General features: G+C 39.8%; 1 protein-coding gene across 1 annotated transcript in view; it reads left to right on the top strand.

Moving 5' to 3' along the window:
• Window positions 1-4,311: 4,311 nt before the first annotated feature.
• The window catches only part of LOC149289504 (unconventional myosin-IXb-like), a 41,669-nt gene continuing 34,929 nt past the window's right edge, over window positions 4,312-11,051 (top strand). Inside the window, exon 1 of the mRNA XM_089490551.1 lies at window positions 4,312-5,139. Within this exon, the coding sequence (XP_089346677.1) occupies window positions 4,312-5,139 (828 nt within the window). The remainder of the gene's footprint in view (window positions 5,140-11,051) is intronic.

The following is an 11,051-nucleotide window of genomic DNA, read 5'->3' as shown; positions in this document are numbered from 1 at the left end:
CGTATACACTTGAATGCATGATAGGTGCATGTTTTTAATCTGATACTATTATGAGCACGTTGAAAGTTCCTTTTAATTATTTAAATGACTTATGGCCTCCAAGCTCTCTAGAATGCCCTGCAGTCTTTGAAGCTGGTCTGGGCTTCTTTGCTAGTAGGAAAAGAGGCGGACACTTTTTTTTTTTTTTTTTTTTTTTTTTTTTTTTACAAATGGCTATTTAGTGTAAAAATTCAGGATTCTATTACCAGCCTGGTTTGCCCAGCTAATATGATGGTTGCAGTGTCTCTTTAAACCCTGTGCCAGTGCCAGCTGTGTAGGATATATGTAGCAAACAAAGTGGGATTAGTCGGTACCTTTCATACTTTGAGCCCTAAAACGAACAATCATAGAAAGTGATTGGTCAGGTCGTTTTAGTGCACTGTAGTGGGGCTGACAGACAGCCTTCTACTTTCCCTGGCGGAAGTCTCGCATGTTTAATGGACACAATGCATTTACTCTTAAAATGATTGCTGTCTTTAGGCAGGTCCACAGAGGAGATGACCAATAAGGCTTCTTGTTCACCAATTGCCAAAAGGGACAGCTGATCTATTATGAGATTGGCTGGCATGCTGGGGAAAAAAAAGTCCAATGCCTGCTTTTACGCAGAGATCTAGAATTATGTCACAGGTGTCCCCCACAATAATAATAAAAAACACTTTTAGAACACATTTACTTATTGTTGATGGGATTACAGCCTGAAAAAGTGCCAGAAGTGCAATAAGAATGGAATACTTGTGGACATGCTTGTTTTCTGCCTATATTCTTTTTTCTTTGGCATTATTATCAAATAATGTTGCCTTCAATTTGCTACATCCATTAGAATTACTAAATGAGTGGTGAGAGCTTTTTTATTAAACTAAATAGCTTGCAGTTTGGGGGGAATAATTGGAAAGTTATGTATATTTTAAAGCTAAATGTGGTATCAATGAATTGCTTAATTTGGCCAGAACACATGGATATCTCAACTTAAAATATAGGCTTTTTCTAAGGTTGTCACCTAAATGTAACTATTACCAAAAATAAGAAAATCCCCACCCCAGCACTCAATGGGTTGAAAAAACCTGATATCCAATTCCCTTTTATTGGACTATGTGTAAAGTTAGTCATGTTAGGCATTGATTAATCATTCTTTTGTTCTGTGTGTTGTTACTTTGGCGATTACAAACACATTGCGTGTTTTTATGTTTTTTTTATGACAGATAGGATGATGGTGTGTATCAGCCCTTGTGTATTAACAAGCACTCCTCTGTAATACTGCTAGACTCGAGTGAGACTGTTATGGTACATTTTTGTTTCAAAGTATAAGCTGTGCACACCACAATTAAGGCTTATGTAAAAACCAAGTCAACAGAAAAAGAAAACCTGAGTTGCAATTATTGCGTTTATCCTTGAAATTTATGGCTACATCTCAAAAGACTACCCTAAACACTTTATAGCTGAATGCTTGTATGCCTCGTGTGTACTGGCCGGGTAGTCTGTCCCATCCTGCCCCTCACTGAATGATTGCTTACCACCCTTTTGAATATTTATCACAGGCTTTCCTAACAAGAACTTGAAATAGAAGTGTATATATGTATATATATGTGTATGTGTGTATATATGTGTATATATGTATGTGTGTATATATGTGTATATATTTATATGTGACCTAAATAAGAGTAAGTTGTAGTGTAATAATACAGTGGCTCACTAGTTAATATACTGTTAATATGCTTCATTGAGGTCCATTCACTTAGCATAGTGTATAGTTACTGTCATGGGGGGGTGGGGGGTGAAAGTGAATGAAGCTATTCTGAAAACATAGATAAGTAAAAAGGGATAGGAGAAGATTAGATAAACCAATTAGTATTCTTCCGTTACTGTCTATGCATCTTTTTGTGACACTTAATTTGATTTTTGATTTAATATTGCTGTATTCTGTGTCTTGTATTTACTTGTTTTAGTTCATGGTAGCCATGAATACCTCTGGTTCATCTAGATCGTGTCTGGGTCTAAGTGGAGGATCTTGCCAGCATGATACACTGGACTGGATAATACTTGTGGTTTTCTCGTGTTACTATCAAGGACCTGTAATATCTTTGTGTTTGCTGTAGCTCTTATCTCAGAACATATTACTTGTATCTATCTAACTCTCTAATTTAATATCTTTAAACAACTAAAATTATAGTTTACAGCGTTACCCATCACTGTGTTGTTTAGGGAAGGGCATAGGGACTAGTCTTTACCCCAAACACTCATAAAAATGTTTTGTATTACATTATGCATGTATGCGGGGGGGGGATTCCTATATGTCCATGAGGCACGAGAGACCAGCTGCTCCCCATACATGTTCTCTGTTTGGTTTTGTGCATTCAGTTGAACTGTTTGGGACAATTTGTAATCTTACCTGGAGTTATCAAAATATCCAAACATCTCTATTGCTCATAGCTCCATATAACAAGCAAATGTCTGAATCCGGAGAAGGGATAGGACATGATCTGCTTTGTGGATACTGGTTGTCAGGAGCCTAGGCTAATTTATTACTGTAGTGTGTTATCATTTGTTTACATGGAGATATCACACACAGATTTTTTTTAACCCCTTAAGGACAATGGGTTGTCCTTAAACCTATTAAAATCAATGCACTGTAAGCCCGTGGTGTCACAATCTGTAAACCACTGTAGACAATTAAGATATATATATATATATATATATATATATATGGTATATCTATAACACACATACAGTGTAGTATAGGATTCATGTGATAGCTGAATGCTTTGCCACTAGCTTTTAAGATAATTGTCGCCAAAACCTTTCTCTATGCATTTTATGTTGCTAATTGAATGCAAGGCATGCACAGACATGTTTGAGAATGTCCCATACCCCTAGGCCATGTGGCCTGTGTGAGTACTTTGATTAGCATGGAATCCATCAGAAGGTTGCCATTTCCTGCCGGCAGCTGCTAAAAGACTTTAGCATTTAGTGGGGAGATGCTTTCCAGGCAAACTTTCTCGGTTAAGTGCCAGTCCAGCGCGGTTGAGTGATGCTGCAGAATCTATGTTCATTTTCATGTATTAACAAATTGGAAAGTAATTGACAGGAATCACACTCCTTTGCTTCCCCCAAATGTAGACTATATACATTTGCTGTAAATGCGCACTGTCCCAAAGGTCATTCTATTCAGCCTGAGTAATACACTACCTGTGAATACATGTTTTTCTAGATTTCTTGTGGTTGTACATACTTTTGTGGGATGAACTTTTATGTATTTGCTTTTTCCTTAGATTCCTCTTTACCCACTGTTACAATACTTTACTCTTTGAAAACAAACTCTTAAAATGAAGGAGAAAAGTATTTGGGACCAAACATGTACTTACATGGGCATTGATCCAAAATATGATTCCATTTTAATTTAGATTTACATAGCACCGACATCCCACAGCAGAAATGAATCCCTAATACAGCGTACATCCCTGCATTTCAAACTTCCTCCCACTTTTAATGTGACTTTGTAACTTATAATATATAATTGTTTCCAGAAGATTATTTATTTATTCAGATATTTGCCTATGTGTGTCCTGGTTTCTGATTTATATACTATACATGGCCTGTAGCTTTTCTCTCTGTTGACTCCCATGTGGCACAGAAAGTCATATTACCTGTTCTGCATCTTCTCCACGGGCCTTTTCACATTTATAATTTCATGGCAGCCAATAATTTTTTTTTTTCCCCCAAGTAACAACAAATATTCTTATGGAAACAACTAGGCTCTGGGGAACACACCATAGTGTTATACATTACGCCTTTACCTGTTTCCACAAGAAACATACCCAACTTGCCTGTCTCTTTTGACAATCAGTGCCACCTAATTTGTCTCTTACACTGTGTTTCAGTCTTAGACTTTATTTGAAATGCAATTTGTTTTCTAGATGAATCTTTACTCACTTACTCTGATTTGTGGGAAGAGGTATATATAAAACCAATTATTAAGACAAAATGTTGTAGGTAGCATTTGGAATATATACTGTAGCTCGTTGGGTCTTAAATGAGTTCTAAAATATGAACCATTAGATTTCTACTTTCTGTAAAGCTCCCTCCATTTCATTTGGGTAAAATGCATCTTTAGTCATCCTTAACGTTGTAGAAGGTAGCTTTGCGATCACTAGTGGATACCATTTATGTTATTAAACAAATTGCAGCCTTCACAACTTCTCTAAAACTTTTATCTTCCAGATACTGAGGGCGGTGGTCTGATACAGCACGGCATGCTGGTTCCAGGACACGCACAGAATGAGTTTAAAAAATGGCGCCAGCCATGAAAAGGCGCCTCACAGTCTTTATATTTACCCCCAACTCTCGTCTGAAGTCTCAAACTGCTGCACTGTTTTGGCCACAAAGGAATCTTCTGCCTCCGAGGTCATAAGTAATGCAGTGGCTACACTTGGATTGGACAGCTCCAAGCCCTATGTATTGGCAGAGGTGAAAGAATCAGGAGGGGAGGAGTGGGTTCTAGATCCCAATGACTCTCCAGTGCAGAGGGTCCTCCTTTGGCCACGGAAGGCTCAGGAGAGGCACCCACAATCGGATGGATACTACTTCCTGCTCCAAGAGAAGAATCAGGATGGGAGTATTAAATATGTCCACCTGCCACAAGTGTCGGAGGAGAAAACGGCAAGAAGATTGGTGGAGAGGGGTTTTCTACCCCGCCCTCAAGAAGACTATGATGATTTATGTAATTTACCCAAGTTAACAGAGGGTGCCATACTAGGTAACCTTAAGACACGTTTCATGAAACACAAGATCTACACCTATGCAGGAAGTATTCTAATTGCCATCAATCCTTTCAAATTCTTGCCCATCTATAACCCCAAGTATGTTAAGATGTATGATAATCACCAGTTGGGTAAGCTGGAGCCCCACATCTTTGCTATAGCCGATGTGTCCTACCACACTATGTTAAAAAAGAGGGTCAACCAGTGCATCGTCATCTCTGGTGAAAGCGGCTCTGGAAAGACGCAGAGCACCAACTTCCTTATACATTGTCTGACCGCGCTGAGCCAGAAGGGCTTTGCGAGTGGGGTGGAGAGGACCATATTGGGAGCGGGACCTGTGCTAGAGGTAAGAAGGGACATATCAGTGGTATATTGTGGGACTATACACAACGAAAAGTATGCATGATTTTACATGATATGTAGATTAATAACATTTACTGGAGTGATACTGAAAAGGGTCCCCTAGCAGCAGATTAAAATGTATGTTATCCAATGTTCCCATTGTAGGTTACTGAATGAGTTTACACCTCCTCCTAACACAACCATTGTCCTGATTTGTTGGTAGACACTGTAACACCATCTGTTAACGTATCATTGTGAACTTTTGTTTACCACTTATCTGAGGGCCTTCATTTTATTGTTTAACATAGCCCATCTATGTATGTTTATTCAACAGTCTGATGGATAAGAATGCTAAACACATAAAGATGCCCTACAGGATACTAAATACTGTACATTGTCAAACTTTGTTCCACTTAGGTATAGATGATTCTTGAGTTTTACGGTTATAGTTCTTGTCTTCCTAGCCTGTCACAAAACATTGTTATCCTGCTATGTGGGAAAACAATAGTGATCTTGGATAAGGACTAATCTACAGATAACACGGGGAATGTATTTTTCTGTTGATCTGTCTGTGATTGCGTTTGACCTCTAAGCATATAATTGAGAAAGGAATGTCCTTACTCTGTAAGATTAAGCGACTCTGCCGAGCTAAATAAGACTGTCCCAGATCAATAGAAGCTTTTTAACAAGCAGAGCAGCTTCTTTGTGTTCCAACATGGTCAACAAACTACAATATAGTTTAATCAAATCTGTCACTTTTACTAAATTCTACACTTTAATGAAACCCCCCATATGTTTATATGAGAGCAGCAATCTCAACGTATCTTTGAAAAAATATATATTTAGAGTTCAGACCACAAATCAGTAAAGTTATAATGTATGTGCAAAAAAAAATTGTAAGAATTATGTTGGTTTGATCAATGGTGTGTTTTGGCTGAGCGCTGTCCTAGGTGTGCCCCACCACAATCTCTGATCTTCCCACCAGGACTCCTGATCGCCCAACAGACTTAGACCTTAAGCAGCCTAGGCCAGATTACACAGCAGAGTATGATCCCAGTTTATAAAATTGCCGAATATCATAAACTAAGCACTTTTGCATACAAATAAATGAAGGTCCGTAGCACGTTCTCTACATTGAGCCGGCCTATTAGTATCCAAGGTGGGCTAATGGCAGCATGCCCGGTTAAGGAGCCTTTTACAAGCCTGTTTCATCGTTTTATCAATTAACAAGAGTTTAATATGCGTATGATACACAGGCACTTTTGGCTGACCAGGGCTCTGGTTTGCCGCCTTTGCTCTTTCCTTCCCTTTTTTTCCCTCTCTGCTTAACTCTTTGTTGCCAGAGGAAGTGCAGTTTTGCTTTTCTATCAGAGATTATTCATATGACTTGTCCAGCAGTCTTATTTATGTGGCTGAGCAGGTTTATAAAACGTTCCTTTTGCAACAAATAGCAGTGTGTTTCTTTTACCTCATCCTTTTGAACCTGTTTTTGTTCCCCCTGTTAGAAAATGATTAAGCAAACTCTCCTAATATGAAGAGTAAGGGTTGCTTAGCTGTCCACATCCACATTGTGATTATTATTAAGTTTTACCAGTGTTGACCAATTTTCTTTTTTAATGTTGATGGCCTCATTTCAAAACTTGCTCTGCTTGCAAAATGATGTTAAAATAGAGATATTACATAAAATTGTATGTATTATAAGTCTTATATTTTATTCTTGTTTTTCTTCAATTAAAGCTAGCTCTACCTGGGGTAACTGCTTTGTGTAGAGTTCTGCTGTTTTACGTGGATGTGCGTGGCTGTAGGCGATCTGTGATGTTTATACCAAGGGGTGGACTTTGGTGGAATGGCAGGACTGTTGCTAGGCAACTGTAGAATCTCAATGAACTTTTCAAATACAGTTTTTAAGCGATGGGAACATTAAGGAGAATAGCAAAATGGCTTCTCCCTACACAGCGCTTGTGTAGGGATATTTTAAGAGGTCCTGTCGGAAGTTCAGCACCTTTGAAAGTACTCATAAATTACTGTAATATGCATTCTTATTTACTGTCTGGGACAGTAAACTGCCCATTTAAATAATTTAAAGCTAATCATTCACTTAAAAAAAAATGTTAATCAAATAAGGACCATTATACCCATTTTTCAGCTAAACATATATTTGATCCTTGACTTTGCATTGTGTAGGATAGACTAATGCTTATATAGTACCCTACATGGTTAAAATCTATAGCTGGTGCACAGAATCATCAAGAGGGGGATATTGAGAGGCAAAGTTAAACTGTTCCCCTTTTAATATTGCAATCCACACATACAACCCTACATTTCTTAGTAATTTTTATAAATACAAAAGCACACCAAATACCGGACGGAGACATATATTCTCTATTAAACATAGTTATGTCAATTATCGGTTTAGGTGTTTATGATTATGGGATGCCCTATAATGCTGCCCTTTTCCTGGTCTCTTTCCTACTGATGGTCAATTTTTTGAAATTTCTCCGTCTCTTTTATGGATGAGATATTGGAGACAGTTGTGCGCTTCCGCACTCGGTGACCTTGCTTTGTGACTTGGTCTTCCGCTTCATGCTTTTGTTAAGAGGAGTTCAACTTGAAGTGACCTCTAATTTATTTATAAACATAGTTGTGTTTTGAGTGTCGCTGTACAGTTTGGCATTTGTGAAACACTAAGGAATGAATGGAGTGTAATTGCCGTTATTTGCTTCTATCTTGGGACACTTAAATTGACTACCTTAGTGTTTGGTCCAGGGGCTTAACTAGAAACCACACAGGGCCCCAATGTGAAAATTGCCCCCTGGGCCCCTCCAACTTCACCAAGCAATATGTCTTGCAGTGCCACCTTTGCCCTTAAAAGGCTTGTAACTGCCACATTGGCCCCAAGCAGCATATCAATGTCATTCTAACCCCCAAACAGGCTCCCTGTGCCATCTTTGCCCCGGCATGTCAGTACCCCCAAACATTGTATATGTGCCATCCTTGCCCCCTCTTGCATACACTCTTGCACACATATGTAAACACACTTTCAATAATGTACATTATTCTCACACATACACGCTTACGCGTAGACATCCATGCTCGCCTGCACTCACACAGGGTCCATTAAGACATGGTTAGATAAGTTTGGTGTGGAAGAACTTGACTGGCCTGTGCAGAGGCCTGACCTCAACCCCATCGAACAACTTTGGGATGAACTGGAACGGAAGTTGCAAACCAGGCTTTCTTGCCCAACATCAGTGTCTGACCTCATAAATGTGCTGTTGGAGTAATAGGAAAAAAAACACCCACAGATACACTCTGAAATGGACAGCCTTCACAGAACAGTGGATGCTTGTTATAGCTGCAAAGGGGAGGTACCAACTACATATTAATGTCTATGTATTTAGAAAACAACATCATCAAAGTTCCTGTTGCTGGAATGGTCAGGTGTCCCAATACTTTTGTCCATATAGTGTATGTGATTATATAAGTAGCAATAGATTATCTGATATTTAGACAATAATAGTGATCCTAAATGTATAGTCATTGAAAGCACACACCAATCAAGTAGAAACACCTAGATTAACTGTATTAGAATAGAATAGAATAAAATAAAATACGTTCACCCAAAAAGGTTTCATTCACTGTCATATAGTATCTAAAACTGTGTTGCAGTTTCTCCTGCTACCTCTACCCTCGTCCGGTGTATTTCAACCAAATGTTGAATTTGTTCGATTCTGCTTATAAAATGTGGTAGAATAAAATGTCACTCAAAGTTCTGTTCTCTTCTTGTCACTTCCTCAGAGATGTAAACTTGCTGTGCGGATGTAAGTCTGTGTGTGGTGGTTTTCTTTTTATCCCCTTCTTTCTTATAGTTGTATAATACATTGTTTGTTGGTGGGGCTGCATGGCTCCCTGGAGTGTCCCCTTAATGATACACGTAAAAATATTGCACGTGCAAATAATAGAGGAAGGAAATGTGCAAAGTTATTGTTTTGCAGAATCTTGCGGACTATGACATTGAAGTCATAAAGCTAACTTGTAAACAAAGTAGTATAAGGTCACAGCATAAAAAGTGGCATACCCAATGTATAAATACTGGTCACCATGTATAAAGCACCTTATACAGACATACAGTATCTCACAAAAGTGAGTACACACATTTTTGTAAATATTTTATTATATGTTCTCATGTGACAACACTGAAGAAATGACGCTCTGCTACAATGTAAAGTAGTGAGTGTACAGCCTGTATAACAGTGTAAATTAGCTGACCCCTCAAATATAACTCAGCACATGGGCATTAATGTCTAAACCTTGGCAACAAAAGTGAGTACACCCCGAGTGGAAATGTCCAAATTGGGCACAAAGTGTCTATTTTGTGTGGCCACCATTGTTTTCCAGCACTGCCTTAACCCTCTTGGGCATGGAGTTCACCAAAGCTTCGCGGGTTGCCACTGGAGTCCTCTTCCACTCCTCCATGACAACATCACAGAGCTGGTGGGTGTTAGAGACCTTGCACCCCCCCCACCTTCTGTTTGAGGATGACCCAAAGTTGCTCAATAGGTTTTAGGTCTGGAGACATGCTTGGCCAGTCCATCCCCTTTACCCTCAGCTTCTTTAGCAAGGCAGTGGTCGTCTTGAAGGTGTGTTTGGGGTTGTGAACATGTTGGAATACTGCCCTGCGGTCCAGTCTCCAAAGGGAGGGGATCATGCTTTGCTTCAGTATGTCACCGTGCATGTTGGCATTCAGGGTTCCCTCAATGAGCTGTAGCTCCCCAGTGCCGACAGCACACATGCAGGCGCAGACCATGACATTCCCACCACCATGCTTGTCTGTAGGCAAGACACACTTGTCTTTGTACTCCTCACCTGGTTGCCGCCACACACGCTTGACGCCATCTGAACCAAATAAGTTTATCTTGGTCTCATGGGACCACAGGACATGGTTCCAGTAATCCATGTCCTTAGTCTGCTTGGCTTCAGCAAACTGTTTGTGGGCTTTCTTGTGCATCATCTTTAGAAGAGGCTTCCTTCTGGGACGACAGCCATGCAGACCAATTTGATGCAGTGTGCGGTGTATGGTCTGAGCATGGACAGGCTGACCCCCCCCACCCCTTAGACCTCTGCAGCAATGCTGGCAGCACTCATATGACTATTTCCCAAAGACAACCTCTGGATATGACGCTGAGCACGTGCACTCAACTTCTTTGGTCGACCATGACGAGGCCCGTTCTGAGTGGAACCTGTCCTGTGAAACCTCTGTATGGTCTTGCCCACCGTGCTGCAGCTCAGTTTAAGGGTCTTGGCAATCTTCTTATAGCCTAGGCCAGGGGTAGGCAACCTTCGGCACGCCAGATGTTGTGAACTACATTTCCCTTGATGCTTTGCCAGCATTATGACCCCATCTACCCCATCAGAGAGTTCTTTGCAATGAGGTGCCATGTTGAACTTCCAGTGTCCAGTATGAGAGAGTGGAAGAGTGATAACACCAAATTTAACACACCTGCTCCCCGTTCCCACCGGAGACCTTGTAACACTAACGAGTCACATGACACCGGGGAGCAGAAATGGCTAATTGGGCCCAATTTGGACATTTCCACTTAGGGGTGTACTCACTTTTGTTGCCAAGGTTTACACATTAATGGCTGTGTGTGGAGTTTTTTTGTTGTTGAAGGGACAGCAAATTTACACTGTTATACAGGCTGTATACTCACAACTTTACATTTCTTTAATGTTGTCACATGAAAATGTATTATAAAATATTCACAAAAATGTGAGGGGTGTGCTCACTTTTGTGAGCTACTGTATGTATATTGGCTGCTAGTTCTGTTCATAAATATTATTGCACAAGCAAGCTTTTATGCACCATACCTTTTTCTAATCTTGCTGAACTTTTATATAAAACTCCTAATGTGGAGG

The sequence above is a fragment of the Sceloporus occidentalis genome, unplaced genomic scaffold (assembly GCF_023333645.1).
Source record: "Sceloporus occidentalis isolate IW3139 unplaced genomic scaffold, rSceOcc1.0.p SCAF_45, whole genome shotgun sequence".
Classification (NCBI taxonomy): domain Eukaryota; kingdom Metazoa; phylum Chordata; class Lepidosauria; order Squamata; family Phrynosomatidae; genus Sceloporus; species Sceloporus occidentalis.
This window is presented reverse-complemented; position numbering and strand designations above follow the sequence as displayed.